This window comes from Crocodylus siamensis, chromosome 2, assembly GCF_052110815.1.
Source record: "Crocodylus siamensis isolate JL-2025a chromosome 2, ASM5211081v1, whole genome shotgun sequence".
NCBI classification, from domain to species: domain Eukaryota; kingdom Metazoa; phylum Chordata; order Crocodylia; family Crocodylidae; genus Crocodylus; species Crocodylus siamensis.
The window spans coordinates 232,450,924-232,468,920 of NC_143396.1; the positions used below are offsets into that span (position 1 = coordinate 232,450,924).

Here is a 17,997-nt window from a genome sequence, read left to right on the forward strand (position 1 = left end):
AGGTTGTTGAATGAAAAATAATAAGGCAACAAAGTAAAGAATTACTGATTAATGGAAAAACAACTGCTAACCATATGTGCATGGACAATATTTTGAGTACTGCAAAAGATAATTTAAAAACAACCTGAGATCACTGAACAAGTGCTAAGGAAATATTTTAATTAAAGATAAACAAACCAGTAGTAGCTATGAGTGGTAGGAGTTTTATGAATCAAATACATGAGTCATTGTCAAACATTTAAGTAGCTTCCTGATGCTGGAGAAGTCCTGGGTTGTGGTAAAACAAAAGAAATTAAGAGGTTTGCATAGATGGTGGCTGTGATAAGAATGGGATTATTCGGAGCAATTTAACAGGAGATGACAAAGTATTTAAATTGGCCCAGGGTTATTTTAAATAGAGGTGCACTCATATATTGGTCCATATCAGCCTGGCACTGATAAAAAGGAAATTGACATTATTGGCAGCCAGCTTTTTTTGGCCGGTGTAGCGGATAATGTCACTGATAAATGCCGCAGCATGTACGCAGCCAGGAATGCAGCCTGGCAGCTTGGAGAGCAGTGTCTGGCTGGTAAGTCTTGTTGGGGGGAGGGGAGAGGTGCATAGGGGCACAGATTGAGGTCCCCACAGTGAGGGAGGGAGTGGGGCTGAGGCAGAGGTAAGCATTGCCTGGTTGGGGTGGGGCATGGGACAGAGCCGTGCATGTCTCATCTGGGGCCGTGGAAAATAGCGTGGCTCTCGCCGCTGTGCACACCCCTGGAGGAGGCATAGGGGGCATGTCCCTCCTCAGTTTGTGGGCAGGCTGCTCACTATAGGCTCATGGCTGGGGGCTATGCTGGCCTCTTTCTGGGGGTGGTGGGGGGTGTGCTAGGGGTGGGTGGAGGGAGGGCTATGGGTAATTTTGGAGTGCCTGTAGTCCACCCTGTAGCCCCTCTCCCAGCGCTGCTGCCACCACCTGCCCTGCTTCTGCTGCGCTTCGCTCCCCCAGCCCTGAGCCTGCAGTGGGCAGCCCGCCCTTGTCCTGCATGCAAATCCAGGGGGTCACATGCCCCCATGCCTCCTCTGGGGCCATGCACAGCAGTGAGACTCGCCTCCTCCCCACATCCCACAGCCTTGGATGAGTCTCCCATGGCTTTCTCTGGCCACCATTGCAGAGACTGCCCCTGTCCCAGCCCCACTCTCTCCCTCACTGTGGGGACCTTTATCTGCTCCCCATGCCCCTTCACTCCCCCACGCCCCTTCTCCCCACGCCCCTTCTCCCCCCCCCCCCAGACTTACCAGGCAGATGCTGGTCTTCAAGCTGCCAAGCTGCATTTCAGCTATCAGATCAATATTGGCCAGTATGGCTGGTTAATAATTGGCCATTGATATTGGCCAAAAAAACCTTATCGGTGCATCCCTAATTATAAATTAAGCGTATTGATTTTTGAGGTTACTGAATAGACCAAAGCCAAGTCAGACCTGGGTTAGAATAACAGGTATTAATTGACAGAAAATGTATGTATGGAATAGTTTTCTTAAAGATAACAGTTAGTTTTGTATGTGGGAATGAAAGGCTAATTTGGAGGTGAGGAAAAGAGTACATGTGTGGCTATTTTTGCAGATTAACTAATTTATTGTATAACTTTTCAGAGTAAAAAAATATATTTTTTAAAAATATTCATTTTTCTAAATACTCATACTTTTTACAAGTTGAAAAATATGGAGGAAAATTTCACCGTCACATTTTACTGGCCACAAAGAACTCACACCATCTTCTGGTCATATCTAACTGTATAATTAATTTGCTTATATTGAAATATAAATGGTGAATTTCTTTAGTCCCACGGTATAATTTCTAAAATAATTATCCTGTCTAATCTGACATCTCTCTCTTAACAGTCTTCTTTCAGAATGGCAGAACACTCAGTATTAACTTAGTTTAATACCAACTACATGCACTTCTGTGAGGGGGTATAGAAAATTAGGGTTTATTAGTTGAGATGGCAGGAAGATTAAAGAGATTTTTTTCTGCACCTCATTTTCCTTTTATTCTCAATCCCAGCCCTAAGCAGTTTCTGTATTAGACAACAGGTGGCAGTGTTACGCTGTTGATGTCACCACATTTTACTGAACTGCATTGACACTAGATACTAAGCTTAACGCTCTTTTCTGGGGAAACAGGTCAACTGGATCCTGCGCTGAGAGAGAATCAAGGGTGCTTTGGCTGTTGTGCTTACCCTTAGTTGTTATGGACACACTCCACTAGAGACTACTTCAGTTTTTGTCCATAGCATAGTATGGTTGATCCAGAATGATAGAGGCAGCAGACAGCAATTAAATAGTAGGGAAATTAATCTGCTTATCATTCATGGATGTCCAAAAGTGAGTTTCTAAAGCAGCTAACAGCCTAGGGCAGGCTTCTTTCTTACAATACTGAAAGTATCAGTATTGTTTTCTTAGAAGTTCTAACTAGAAAAGGGCACAGCTTCTTCTGGGTATTAAGGGTTTCATTAAGAAAATTGTTGTCATTTTTGCATTATGTACCAGCTGCTTGAGACTTTTGCTTGTGAAAAGCTATTTCTAAATATGCTTTTTTTTTTCCTTTGGGTTAAGGAAGTTTTTCTCTGATATTCTTTTTGGGTGTTTGGGGAGGGGTTGGAGCTGTGTTTAGAATATTTTGATTTTGCTTTGCTGTGTATGCAGTTTATTTTAGTAATGTCAGTATTGAAAATAACATTTTTTTATACTTGTTTTCAGGTGCTACCATACTGGGGAAACCCCCATGACAGAAAAGTGATCAGGAAATTTTGGAGTCAGGTAACATTAGTGCCCCTTTGCTTTTACCAGAGAGTGCCATCTTTTTCATCTGTTTGCTTCACCTTTATATATAAACATGTCGACGGGCTGCCTGATCAGTCCAAATCTAAGCTTTTTCATTTCTGGAAGTGACTGTGGTTCTGCAAATAAAGTAGAGAATTTAAAGCAGATAATGTTTTAAAACATTAACTTGTGAAAAAATAGACACATTTGTAGATGAGCATAAGGACAGTGGATACTATGGAATGTAAGTGTGAAAACGAACAGCCTAGACTCCTTCTTCACAATGTGTGCATATCATCTATACTTTTTTTATTATAGAAGACATTGTATACTCAGGATGCCCCCTTTCATGTGGTGATCACCAGTTACCAGCTGGTAGTCCAGGATGTGAAGTATTTCCAGCGAGTGAAGTGGCAATATATGGTACTTGATGAAGCACAGGCACTCAAAAGTAGCTCCAGGTAACATAGACTTAAAATTTGAAAGAAAAGTTAGATTGCATTGGGATCTGACAGAGTAGTAAAGCTTACTGATGGCACTTGAGACAGGCTGCATTCTTTTATGCACATGTTTTCAAGAGATCCAGTGAGGATTTATCTCTGTTTTCAAGTCTTCCTAACTGTGACAGGCACTTGTGTCAATAAGGAGGAGTACCAGACACTGTTTCTCCTCTCAAAGGAATATGGATCAAATTAGGGTTGGTCCCTGTCATCCTTACGTTGGTGCTGTTCTGTATCCTGCTGGCCTGTTGCCCTGGCCCACATCACTGCAAAATCTTGAATTTACTTTGCTTGACATTTTTTAAAATTTCATCTACGTATAGATGAAAAAAATATCATGTGTGAGTAGTACCTGTCTTAAGCATCTAACTGAACCTAGGTAGATAATTGTATGGGTTTTTTTTTTTACTTCATAACAAAGCTTATGTCTAGGGTGGTTCATGTCTATTTGCTTAATAAAGTATTATTAGCTTGTCTTTTCTTTAATTGCTTTTTCTTGACACTTTCCAAAAATTGGAATTAATACACTTTAATTCTCCTCTGCGTGTTTAAAAACATCTCCAGAGCCAGGTTTATCTACATGGATGAGAGAGCTTCTTTACATTCTATGGGAATTTTCTATTCCAAGGGAGCTAAAACAGATGGTTTAGCTCTCCTTAATTGTGGCCTGTAAACTTTGTAAAATTTTGCAAAGAATAGGGGTAAATGCTGGGGGTAATTTTGCTAGTTTAAAGGGATAAACATTCTGATGTAGTTTTACTGCCAAGCATTTACATGTTACAAAAAGGATGCTTGCTGTACATACAGTAAGTGAATTTGGTCTCTCTGATACCTGTCATATGATATAGCCAAGTTTTCCAATAGCAGGGTAATCTCATAGCCCCTTAAAATAACTCAGAATTGGGTCTAAAAAGCAGTTAATTCTAAACATTGAGTTGATTGCTGTTCTTTTTTTTCCCTTTTTACTTTGTATTAACAGTTTTTTAAACATTTTTGTTGGTCAGTGTTCGCTGGAAAATCCTGTTGCAGTTCCAGTGTCGAAATCGACTCTTACTGACTGGAACCCCGATCCAGAACACTATGGCTGAGGTAAGCAGGGGGCCATTTAGGGATGAATTTTGTTCACAGCTGCAATCTATTCAAGTGATAATGAGTTACTGAGAGGCTTGCTGTTCTTTTGTGTAAATATATGTTTTTGGGCTATGTTTTGCGGGGAAGCAACTGTGGTATCAACTTCAAGTAGGAAAATGTGTACATATTGCTGTCATTGGGATGATGTAACTGAAGATTTGCTGGGATTCATTCATCCTTAACTCCTGGGATAAAAATATACACCCCTTTTGGTTTTTGCTTTACCTTGGTTTGAAAAGTTTTCTGTATCTGGCTTTTTGTCTCTTGTGAAAAAGGAAGCTTTTTTTGCCATGCCAAAGAAAAACATTGCATCTTTTGATGAGATTGCTCAAGCTGATCTGCATTATGTTGAGATTCCTAATAAGCATTAGTTGATCCACACTCTCTTTGCTGCTCCTTTGTAGCTATGGGCTCTGCTGCACTTTATCATGCCGACACTGTTTGATTCCCATGAGGAGTTCAACGAGTGGTTTTCTAAGGATATAGAGAGCCATGCAGAGAACAAATCTGCCATCGATGAGAGTGAGTACAGAGAGTAATCATAGTAGATTTCAGCTCTTAATTTCAGCCTGCCTTCTTATGATCTCCCACCCCTGCCCTTGGATCCACTTCAAGTATATCCTTTGCATGTGTTCTGATACAGAAAGGCAGATTAAGTGGCTCTGATTGTTTAGGCTGTGCATTCTGTAGGTAGATTTGTGTTTCCAAGCCCATTGTATCTTGCTTTATACATAGGAAAAGTTTCATACACAGTTTCATTTTTTTTCACCCATTCAAAAGAACACACACATGCATGTACACCACTTCACTTTGAAGGAGTCTAAAGTGTTTTGCAGGGGATATATAATATAAGATACCAAGAGATTATATCATTCAACACTAAATGGAAGCTACCTTTCCATTTTAGGAGAAGGTCATTATTCTATATCAACAACACTACAATGAAACACTGGGCAGTTAGGGAGAAGTAAAGAGTTTTTTAAAAAAAAGAAAGAAACTCTGGAGAAATTTAGTTAACCTAGACAGAATGATTAACTGACCTGCAGTTGGGCCAGAATAGCAGTTCATTTTACTTTTGTGAAGTTTCAGGATTTTTTTTAACTATTGTGAAAATGTTAGAACTTGGATTTGTATCTCAGCCCAAAGACTGAACATTTCTACTAGTAGAGTGCCTTCTTGCCTCACGTTGGTTTAATATGTTCTCTGGGAAAAACTTACCAAAAATGTTATGGTGACAAGCATTTATTCCAATAATACTGGCCCAGCTGAATAACCAAATATGATTTTCTGGTTTTTTTTAGTTGAAATGGGTGTCCGTTATATTGCAGCCTTGTTCAGTTTGGGATTGTAACACACTGAATTGTTATAGAAATTCATTTCTTGGGGGAGAACTCCAGATTTCTATGGTCACCTGTCCATCTGAATATGCTTTTAAAAAGAGTCAGTCAGAGTGGAAGGATCAATCCTGTGTGATAGTAACTTTGTTGAGGAGAAATGGGCAAGCAAGAAGTATTTAATTTGCAAGTGGGTATGGTACAGTTTCTGCCTACTGGTAAAGTAATTATGCTTTTCTCCCCTTGGCCTTTCAGATCAGCTATCCCGTTTGCACATGATCCTGAAGCCTTTCATGTTGAGAAGAATCAAAAAGGATGTGGAAAATGAGCTGTCAGACAAGGTGCAAAATAAAATAATTTGGAAGCAAACATTTTATCTGACTTTCTGAAGGGCATCTAATCTCAAATATTTACATTTATTTGAAAAAAAATATAGACCTCTACATGAAGTTTAATCAAAGATTGCCTATTTACGTCCCTTTCATTTTACACAGCTCATTACAGTCTTAACATACCTGTGTTTAACTGGAGAACTTGCACAAATCTGTTAATGATCTCTTCCAGAAGTAAATCATTCGTGTGAAACGCAGCAAATAAAAGAAACTTAAATCTTACATTTCATAGCAAAGTAAATGAAATGATGGAAAAAGTAAATGGACTAATACAGCATTAAAATATCTGGATGAAACAATAATGCCATTCACCTTATCTTTATATTCCTTTGGTGGTGTGCACTGAGTGTTACTAAAGAAATCATCCTGTAGATACCTCCCACCATTCTAAATACATAATATTCCTGTAACTAGAGCAGTTGTCTATATGGAAAACTAGTATTAGGAATGTCTTATTACATTTATTATGTGCTTTTTTTCTAATGCATTTTTGTAGCAAGAGACAAGGAAATAATACTTAAGCATAAATGAATGATTACACATAACTTTATATTGAAATAATAGGAGGTTTGTCTTGCACTTAATTTAGTTATTTCAGTCCAGCTGCAAGTTTTGCATATATCTGTACACAGAACAGCCCATTTTTTATATTTGCACACATACATGGGTTTGCTCTGAGAGATGAATTCTCATTCCAGCATATGTCTAGAATAAGTAGGGTGCTTGGTAGGGACTTCTGCACAAAAGGAATTTCACCCATCATGTCACGGAGTTGCATTGGAGTTACTATATGACTAAATGTGTCCCTGTAGTTTCTACCCTCTCCTTTCCTTCTGTGGAATGGGCTGATGTACCCATGCAGTCCTGTATCCACCCCTGTACCCCTGTGGTGCCTTTCCTCTTTCCTAGATTTTTCTCTAAACTCTGGATAAGAGGATAGGGGGACAGGGCCTTGCTGGAGTCTCTGAGGTCAGCAAGAATTTAAGGGGTTCTTTTCTCTGACAAAGACTTTTAACATTTTCCATGCTGGAATTCCCCCCTTGTACCTATTTAGCATATGTAAACACCCTGTTGACTGCTGCTTGCTACCCATTGGTCAACAGTACTTTACTCAAATGAGGACTGTGGGTCAACATTTTTCAAGGTACGTAGGCCCTTAAAAATACAAGTGAAGCTTTTCAAAAGTTTCTTAGGTGTTTGCACATTTAATTACCTAAATAACTTTAAAATCTGCCACCTTGTTGTTGACTGCTTTTCTGCCTCCTTACATCATCAACTAAAGCCTTCCATGGCAATATCGTCCTCTGTTAGGAAGAGCTGTTCAGGCTAGATCCTAGATTACTTCATTACTGATCAGGAGGAAATTGCCTATGTATTTCTGGGAGATTCTTAGCATATACCTGTGATATCAGCTTATGTCAGCAGTGTGAATTGATCTGATATTACTCTCAAGGATAATAAGCTATTAACCTCGCTTCTGTTTTTTAGATTGAGATTCTCATGTACTGCCAGCAGACTAGCCGACAGAAGCTGCTATACCAAGCTCTAAAGAACAAAATCTCTATTGATGACCTGCTGCAGTCCTCCATGGGCACTACCCAGCAAGCACAGAACACCACTAGTAGTCTCATGAATCTAGTCATGCAGTTCAGAAAGGTAAGGCTAGTACCAAGTGAATAATCATTATTATAATGATCGCTATGACAATAATCTTAATTATTATAATACTCATCTTGTAATAAGGGGCCAGGTGATGCATCTTAAAAACACCATATTAAAAATCCTAGAATAGGCTGGCAAATTGCATACAGCCTCAGTTATGGCTGTGATGCTTTGCGACCAGCAGTTGGAATACGACCTGAAACACAGCTCCTACCCACGCAGCGCATGTAGCTGACATCAGAGTCCCTGGCTAATTACTGAAAAAAATCATTTACCTGGTGAGGAGGCAATAGAAGTGATGTGGTCTGAAATTAATGCCACATGGTATTCAGAATTGGATAGAAATTCTATGAAATATAGTTGAGTCCTCATCAGTTGCACAGTTTCAGAGTAAGCCTTATCCTTAAAGATCAGGGTGGAATCCAGTATTTGACGTCCTCTTTTTCTTCTAGGTGTGTAATCACCCAGAGCTGTTTGAGCGACAAGAAACTTGGTCTCCATTTTACATCTCCTTAAAGCCATACCAGATTTCAAAGTTCATCTACCGTCATGGACAGATCAGGGTCTTTAACCACTCACGGGACAGGCAAGCCAACTCGACCTTCTCTTCAGCTTTTCCAATACCTTTTATTTCTTATTTTAACATGGTTGCTAACTGTCTCTTTTTAAGTTGATTTAATTCTGCAGCAGTTTGATTTTTTTCATATCAATTTCCAAGTTGCTTAACATTAAAGTACTAAATTTTGTAGAGTCCCTGATAGGAGTCCAGTAAAACTACAACTATATGTCACCTTGGCTTGGGGATAGAGCCATAGTGGTTATGTTATCCCAACTGTGAATGTACTTAGTTTTCCTTTATTTATTTATTTTTAATTTCAGGTGGTTACGGGTTTTGCTTTCGCCATTCGCACCGGATCACATCCAGCAGTCTCTTTTTCATAGAAGGAGTAAGTTAACATTGTGATGTTGCAAGCACTTGTGTTCAGAGAGAGAACTGAGGTAGATCAACTTCTCCTTAAAGTCAGGGGACATCTGTCTGGTCACAGTTTATTAGAATCCTGTGACCTCAGCACTTGGTATGAAGTCAGCCAGTTTATTTAATCTGATTGATAGGGGGCAAGATAGAAAGATACCCTATTCTGCTTAGTCTTATCACTGTCCTACTTCTCTATCTTTCCCTTTTTTTCCAACTTATTTTAGTCCAGTTTGGGTGAAAGTTTATTTTAAATTCAAGATTGAAATTGTGAATGCTTCATACGTTTCCATGAGTGAAATCTCAGGTGCATTCTAGTTCACAGTCTATTGGGCACTAAACTGCAGGTTCCTCTTTCACTTGAACAAGTTGGAGAATGCATGTGATCCTGAATAAGTGAGAATCATTGAATCCAAATCAGAGACAAGATCAGAAAAGAAAACAAGCTTTGTACATTGACTCAATTATTCAATTGAAAATTTCTCTTTCTCTCTCCCCTTGTGCAAGAGAGCTTAATTGTTCAACGTGTAGGGGCATAATTTGAGTGGAGAGCAAGAGCATAGTATAACCAAATTCCTACAGTGAGATCTGTTAGCATGGATCCTTTCATCGGTTTAGGGTTTTTTGACGTTACGATTTTGTCTAATCACATGGGCATGGGCCTCATGGAAGGTTTTAGAACCTACCTTTAATGTTCTTTTGCAATTAAAATGGGTTTCTCTGTGGGGCATAATTCATTTTAGCATTGATGATGGGCTTTTCATTGGAGACATGTTTTTGGCATTAGAATATAGCCTTGCTGTAAAGTTAACTGTGGTAAGAAAATAAACAAGTGTACCTTTTTGTACCTTTTAAACTTTTCCCATCTTGTCTGTGTTGGAAACAGTGACTTGAAGACAGGGAACAACCGGTAAGGTGAAATTTTTAGTATGCCTTAAGTGTCTGTCTTAAGTTGGAAGTTCTTACAAATTGCATATTATTTCTGTATTTGTATATCATGAAACCTGGGGTGAAAGTACATCAAGGCTGTTAAGGTTTGTTCATTGTCTTCCTGTATGTGGGTTTGCAGTAGGTATCAATCTTAACTTTCACATTTTTATGACCTAGGTGCCAATGAAGAAAGCTGTTTTTCTTTCCTCCGGTTTATTGATATGTGTCCGGCAGAAATGGCAAAACTCATGCATCAGGGACATTTAGCCAGGTGTGGAAAGTTTGCTGATCTGATTAATTTTTTAAAATTACTTATTGGAAAAGTATATGCAATTTAAAAGAGATCACCTTAATTAACTTGTATTTTTGAAGCTATGAACTTTTACTTATTAGAATTATTATTGCTAATGTTGTTGTTGTTGTTGTTACTACAAATAATGTCTGGAGAAGTGGTGTCTAACTCATGTGGTCCTGCAGACTTGATACCACCTCATTCAGCCTGTGGTGCTTGAATTTTATGGTGGCAGTGTTAATTGCTGTGGATTCTGGAGCTGGAGCAACCTCCTCTCCTCCCACTGCTAAATGTCTAGCCCCACAGGCAGCCCTGTGGGCCAGATAACACAGCTTCACTGGCCAGCTCTAGCCCATGGGGTTGGAAATTTGTCATCAGGATGAGCCATGGCAGAATTAATTGATTACTTATAGTCTGTACCTCAAAGTGCTTACATTCCAAATTCACAAAGTAGATGAGGTGAAAGGGAAAGAAAATTGCCCAGGATAACATTGGAGGTCACTAGAATAAACAAGAATACAATCCAGCCCCCCGAATCCCAAGCCATCGTGCTGTCCAGGGACTGCACTTCATTTCTTACTATAAATTTTAAAATATACCGAGAACAAGACTCTGGTAGAATACTGATCGTTCTTTAACTCCATGTGTTGCCTGTTTTTGTGTGCCACTCAGAACGTGGAATGTAACTGTAAAACATTGACAGGATTATGGAGTTTTTAACCATGAAGAAATTCATGCTACATCAGTAATATGAGCTCTCTTGTGAAAAGAGGAACAGTTACTTGAGAAATCATAGAATCATAAGGTTAAAGGAGACCTCAGAAAGTTAACCCTCTGTCCTAATCCTGTCTAAGCCGTCCCGGGCAAATATTTGTCTAATCTGCATTTAAGAATGTTGTATAACAGAGTCCATGGCCTCTCTGGGTAATCTATTCCAATAATTAACCACTCTTATAGTGAGAAAGTTCTTAATATTCAATCTAAATCTCCCTTGTTGTAATTGTAACCCATTACTCTTGTCTCCTGTGAACACACCAAAAAGTTGATTGCTGTGAAGTATTGGGAGAGGGGGAAGAGTTTAAAGTGAATGTCTAAATGCCAACACTTTGAAGTGAACCATCTTTGTAAAATGGATTAGTTGTCTTTAACAATGCACTATGTCAGCATAACTGGCATTAGGTATTAATGGAAGATAGCTCAATGTAAAAATGAGTGCTTTATAGTAATCTAGATGCCTTGGCAGGGCCATATCTAAGAATTGCTTACTTTCACGGTCATGGTTATTTGACCAGTCGCTTCAGTTCTTTGGTTTTGTAACATGATACAACTTTCTCCTGAGTTAGCTAATCACTGAAATGAATCATTGAATGTTGTACACTTATAATACTGTGTCCTTTTCACAAATAAATTTCTATGCAGGTGCAAAGATAGGTGTTAAGTAGCAATGGCCACTTCTGAGTTGAGTCTTTGGAAGAAGTGCTTCAGCGTGTGTTGACTTATCACTGTAACTCATGGAAAACTTAGAAAAAACTAAAACAAAACGTAGTGTTAGTTTTCCCATATCCATTTTCTATTTTCCCCAAACTCAGGGTACTGTAAGCATGAACTGTTAAAGGAATAAGATTGGTGACAAACCAAACCTTTTTGTATATATTCAAACCCACGCTCCACAAGGCAGTGAATAAGTGCATGTACTGTGTTTTGTTTCAGATGGTTAGCTCTTTTCCTGTCTCTGAAAGCCGCCTACAGGCTCCATCACCTGCGCTCCTGGGCAGAGCCAGGAGAGAATCAGCAGACATCTCAGTGTTTGAGGAACAAAGATTTCTTGCTTGGAGTCAATTTTCCACTCTCTTTCCCCAACCTGCACAGCTGCACTTTGCTACAGGTAAGTAAAATTTTCAGTGACAGGCACATCTTTTATTTAGCAAGTGCTATCAGGTTGTGAAACAGTGAAAACCTGTGAAAAACATAAATGTATATATCTATCCACAGGAGTGCTGGTTAGCCGATTTATAGGACACAGTGTAAGGCTAATCTTTTCAGCTAAAAATCTGTTTGATCTTCAGGAAAGACTTTGGGAGGCTTTCCTGTTAGGAATGGTTGATGTCAGTGTGGTGACTGGGGTTAGACAGTATACTACAGCCTGTGTGAACCTCACAGTTGATGTTTTGTTTTTAAAGTATGTAAAATATCCAGTGGAGCATAAGAAGTAACTAATATTTCAGTAACTCTTTTGTAAGCTATTCTCATTCATTACCAGAGGGAATATTTTTGCATTTAATTATGGTAGATACAATTACAATTACCTGTGGGAAAGATGAGGAGGAAATAAACAGGAAAACCTAATCTAATGTGTTGAGCACATGGTTCCTTTTCAGCCCATATCTTTTACATGTAATAGGATGCTGTCACCAAACTATAGACTTGGAAAGGAAAACTCAGGCTACGGTGAGATATGGATCATTCACAGTAAAAAGTAGCTGTGCAATTTGTCTGTGGAATTAGGGACCCCTGCTACTACTCATGAAACACAGCTATATGTAATGAAGTGATCATCTCTTTCTTTTTTCAGGTCCCCTTTTCAGGTTGTGTTTGAAATATATACAAAGATGCATTTATTCTCTCACATGTGCTTTATGGTTAGAATTGTAATGATAGATACTGGTCTTATTTTGTCTGGGTGGCGTAAAGTGGCACAGCATAGGATACAGAAGCATAGTTAGTAACAATATGGGTAATCTTTAGCACATCATATCAATAAAAATGAAGACCTTACATGGCTAGTGAAACTGATACTTAATATCCCAAAGCATTTAAGTCTTTTTGACAGCTAGGCTTAACCAGCTATTTGGATTTGTACATGCCATGAGCTTCGCTAAGTGATAAAGGATTAACATACCAGTTTCTAACCCCCTGTTCCATCTCAAGCCTGCCCAATCCCCACCCAGTCTTCAGCTGCTTTAAAGTCCCTTGAGGTCATAAGTGTACAACAGCCTTGATGCCACACTCTTGCAGCTGAATTGCTGCCTGCTTGCTGTTCCCATCTTCCTCCAGTCATCCATTGATCACAGTTTATCGAGTGGTGAATACAGTTCAAAATGTTTTGTAGCCCAGTTTGTACTCGCATCTCTTCTATACAGTTAGTTGCAACATGGAACAGATGGTACGTGAATTTATGGAATGGGGAGCATGTTTTATTTTGAGTTATTTGGTAATATCCCAAAAGGAATTTCAGGCCTACTGGTGGGGAGGAGAGATTTTTGCGGTGGGAGATGGAAACATATTGATAAGATGTGCCTTAGGTATAATGTGAAAAGGGTTGATTCTTTAAAACGGAGTTACTGTTATTTTTATGAGGAAGACTCCAAATGCCTATAGGAGCCTACAAAAGGGCAGAAAAAGTAAAGGACTAGGAAACAGCCAGAGAAGAGTAGTTTGCAGTTCTAAGATACAAAGGAAGTGAACGCACAAGCTACATAGGGCTAAAAGGCCGGTGTAAACAGAGACCTCAGCTTAACAATGCATAGATTAAATGTGTGAGATACTGGTAGTCTGACATAGTCACTGGTGTGTCTTTGAGCTCTGGAATTTGCTTTCAGTCTGCTGGGCAGACTGAATCCAAATCTGTTAGCTTGTAGTATACAGCATCAAGTTAGTTCCTTTTTTCCATGGTTTTGCCTGAAAAGTGTGTCTATTCTTTTTGATTAGTAGACATATTAACTTTTAAAAATGTACTGTATTATTTGGGTTTTGATATTTGATCCCATGTTACAAATATGTTCACAAAAGAATAGGTGAAGAGTAAGCTGAAAAGAATCCTTGGATAGAGTTGAAATGATTCATCTAGTGGCAGTTAACGCATTTACGGAGGGAAACTCTTTTTCTGAAGCAGTGGGATCTTGCTTGAGCAGACTCCATTTCTGAAAGGAATGTGGCTTCTCGCCACAAGTCTGTGGAGGTAAAGGAGAAAGCCAGAATTCAGCCAGCATGAAGGGGAAGTTTTGTTTCCTGCCTTTACGCATGTGAAATACAATCTTGGGCTTGGTGTTATATTTTGCAGCGTTATCAGAAAGGCCAGCTACCATTAATCTAATATTCAGACAGACAAACAGCTGGCCAACAGTATACATAACTCTGGCTGCGCTGGAGTTCAGGTAGAACTTGATTCCAGATCTGATTTGGTGAAATGTCTGCTCTTCTCCTATGTGGGTTTGGCTGATGTAGATTTCCAAAGTTTCTGATCAGTCAGGGCAAAAGTCACAAAGGGACTTGGGCTGAGCATCCTCATCCCTGAAAAGTAAGTGCCTGACTCCAGGCCTGGGATCCATAAACTTGAGTTAGGTGCCTAAGTTCCCTGCATTTTAAATGGGAAGATTAGGTGCTTATAACTGGGATTTGCAATGCACAACACGCTGAAGAGCGAGGACACTTACATCAGTTAACTGAATAAGGGTGCATGTCTCTCCCAGATTGATATGGCAGTTTGGTGCCTAACTCAGGGCTGCATTGAGGCATCTGTGTGAAATGGGGTTTTGTAGCTTGAAACTCCTGCGTAGACTTAGGCCTAAATGATTTCTTCATGTACAGGTTTAGACTTCAGCTGGTGATGGTCATCTTTTATGTCATAGATAGTAGGTAGAGAACTTGCATAGGAAATAAGAGACCTGGGTTTTAGGTCCCCCTCTGTCTGAGGGGATTCAAACTCATCTTCCGCTTCCCGGAGATTGCCGTGACTCAGATGGGCATCTGTTAAAGCTGGACTTCTGGACAGCAAAGAATGGGGCCACAGAGCCCAAGCAAAATGAAGCACATCTCTTTTTCAGTGAAAGGGGGCAGAGAGCTGGAAAGGAAAGAGTGCAGAGATGCCTAATTTGTGAACCTCAAATAGGCTTAAGCAGGACATAGGTAGTAAAATGCTCAGCTCAGCCAGAATGATGGCAATTCTGTGTAGGTTCTGTTGCAGGATTTTAGGTGTGTAAGTCAGTGTTTTCCTGAAAACTTGGCTGTCAGTGTCTAGGAGTTCTCTGTTGCCTAAACAGGTTTTCTGTGGATCACTTCTTTGGACTTAAGTGACTAACTTCTGTCAAAGTAATTTAAGAACCAGAAATATTTTGTGAATTTCACCCTTATGAACTACATATGTAGCACTGGTCTAGTAGACCATGCCATAGTGCTGCTTTGTTCAGAAGGATAGTGTGTAATCTCTCTCTCTGATTCTAATTGTGTATTCAGTAAAAAAAACCAAGCTTGTGGATGACCAGAAGCTTTTCATTCTCACACAGTAAAGGATAGGATGACATGTTCTTGGGCAAGTAGCTTTTTCTAAGTGGGCTGGTGCACCAGCTACTTCAGCAGAGCTCTAACTGATCTAGAGAATGTGGTCAATAGTGTTACTTTTATATGGACCAGGGAATTCAGATACTAACATTCGCTCAGAGTAAAGCCCCCTAATATAATTATCTGCAGGCTGGAATCTTTAGGTTTCATTTACTGTATTGTCAAGATTACTGATTAAAGCTGGCCCAAGGTCAGCGTCCCACACAGCTATTAATGGAGTCCCCTATAAACAACTAACTAATAAATGACTATTAGCTTCAAGTTGATTTGGGGCATTTGGTTGTTCAAGTTTCCTTTTGAGGTTAGTCTAGGAAAGCCAAGAGTAAAATGTGCAGCTGTATAGCTATTTCAGTTTGGCTGTATAAATGTTTAAATGACAGAGAATGTCTTACTATTTTAAATGGAAGAGAGCAGAAGAAAAGTTTGTTTTGGGTAGTGAATTACGGTTTTATTTGCTTTCTAGGATTAATAGCTAGCTGCTGTTAATAGTAATGAATAACAAGCACATGTGAGGAATATAACCTCATCCATATGTGAACCTAGCCAGATTTAAGTAGAGGTACATTGATACATCGGTCCAATATCAAATCGGTGCTGCTATAAAGAAAATTTACTGTATTGAAAATCAGCTTTTTTTTTGCCTGATGTGGCCAATAAATGCCCTGTGCATGCACACAGCCACAGAAGAGCACGTAGGTGGCAAGGAGAACAGCCCAGCAGCATGGAGAGCTGCATCCAGTTGGTAAATCTGTTGTGGTGGAAGAGGAGGGGGGAGAGAAGAGGCATGGGGGGCAGATCAAGGCTCCTGCAGTGAGGGAGGGAGTGGGGTTGGGGCTGGGGCAGGCGCTGCCCAGGTGGGGCAGGGCATGGGACAGAGCCATGGCTCCTATGGGGGGCTTAGGGAGGGGTGGCGGCTCCTGCTACTGTGCACACTCCAGGGAGGAGGTGTACCCGGGATCTGGGCTGGGTGGGGCGGGCTAAAACTACAGGCTGTGGCATGGCTGCACTGAGCTTTTCCCAGCAGGGGGCTGGGCCAGGCTGCACTTGGGCAGGGCAGTAGCGGTACAGGGAGTGAGGGGTTGGGGTGGCTATGGCAAATTTTGGGGTGGCTGCAGCCCTCTCCTTCCCCCCAGCCTCCTTCCCAGTGCTGCCCCCAGCCACCCTGAGCGCAGCGTGGCCTAGCCCCCACAAGGAACAGTTCAGTGTAGACCCAGCCTGGAGCGGTAGCCCACCCTCACCCCATGCAGATCTGGGGGTACACCCCCCACCTTCTGGGGTTGCACACAATGGCAGGAGCCACCTTCCCTCCCCTCCCTGTGCCCCCTGGACAAGCCACGGCAACATCCCATGCCCCGCCCTGTCCCAGCCCTGCTCCCTGACTCACCGCAGGGGCCTCGATTTGCAAACCCTCCCCTCCTACCACCACCACAACAAACTTACCAGCTGGACACCACTTTTCAAGCTGCCGGGCTGCATATTTGATTAGTAACAGAAGCTGATATGCCTCCTTACAAATTGGCTATTAGTATTGGCCCCAAAAATCTCGTTGGTGCACCCCTGGGCTTAAGAACAGTTCAGTTCTTCAGACCCTCTCTATCATTGTGTTTTACCTGTTGCTGTCAGGTGGCTCAGCTTTTTCTTCAGAATCTGCTGGATTCACCAAAGTCGGAAGACCAGTAGTAAGTACAACAAAGCATGCCTTGTTGCACTCACAGGTCTAATGGAAATTCAGCTTGGGGATATGAGGGATTCCCAAAAGCTTTGTCCAGAACTCTGAGCTAAAGTATGTTGAACCTTGAGTTTGTCTGCAGTTGTTTAAAAATGGTGTGATAAATTAAAGCATCTCTTCAGGAAAAAGGATTTCATTGTTGTGTTGCATGTACCCCTTATGTGCTTACAGAATCTCTTCTGACACTTCATATGTAGAATTGAAATTTACTTCTTTCAGCAGCCTGAAACCAAAGTAATAGTTGATCTATATGCTGTTGTTCAGATTTGCCATATTTTTATGTTGGGTGAACTGGAAAAATGAAAGTCCTATTCTTAACATGAGCCTGTTTTGAGATGTTCGCACAGAGAAGCTCCTTAAGTTTGCATCTAGGCTTCTGCAAGAGAAAAGCATGCAGACAACCCCACAGGAAAAAAAAGAAGTAGGGGAAGTCTCTACCTACATACTTCAAGTCAACGCTTCAATTTAAAGTTAAAATAGGAATGTATGAAAATTGTTAAAAACAAAAATCGGGATTCTTTTAAGTGTTTTTTTCTGCAACTGAAATATGGTGACAGGTTAAACCTCTTCAAGTTTTGCTCATATTGGCATTGGAATTGCAATTATGAATGTGTGTAGTTGAGAAGATATTTTATCTGCAGTTGAGCATACATGCTTTTACTGTGTACATTATAAATATAGCATTTGAGAGTAAGTTCTCTTCCTTTTGTTTTCCTTATTTTTAAAGCAGGAATACCCAAGTTTTTTTCCTGGAGGGTACATCTCACTGGGGCCTGCATGAAAGGACTCTGCAAAGCAGTATTTTTTATGTTCAGTAGATGTAACATAATAGGTCTGTGTAACACATTGGGGTCCCAGAGGGTGGCTGACACACCCCCTGGTGGCCCCGCAACCATGCCTTGCATCACCCCTAAGGT

The 17,997-nt window shown here is 40.4% G+C and overlaps 1 protein-coding gene across 2 annotated transcripts in view; it reads left to right on the forward strand.

Annotated features, from left to right (window-relative positions):
- The window catches only part of INO80 (INO80 complex ATPase subunit), a 123,479-nt gene that overhangs the window by 41,333 nt on the left and 64,149 nt on the right, over positions 1-17,997 (forward strand). For both annotated transcript variants that reach the window (XM_090033407.1, XM_090033406.1), the window contains exons 15-24: positions 2,738-2,797; positions 3,119-3,261; positions 4,305-4,389; positions 4,836-4,953; positions 6,021-6,106; positions 7,646-7,813; positions 8,272-8,405; positions 8,699-8,766; positions 9,900-9,993; positions 11,725-11,899. In XM_090033407.1, the coding sequence (XP_089889533.1) occupies positions 2,738-2,797; positions 3,119-3,261; positions 4,305-4,389; positions 4,836-4,953; positions 6,021-6,106; positions 7,646-7,813; positions 8,272-8,405; positions 8,699-8,766; positions 9,900-9,993; positions 11,725-11,899 (1,131 nt within the window). The remainder of the gene's footprint in view (positions 1-2,737; positions 2,798-3,118; positions 3,262-4,304; positions 4,390-4,835; positions 4,954-6,020; positions 6,107-7,645; positions 7,814-8,271; positions 8,406-8,698; positions 8,767-9,899; positions 9,994-11,724; positions 11,900-17,997) is intronic.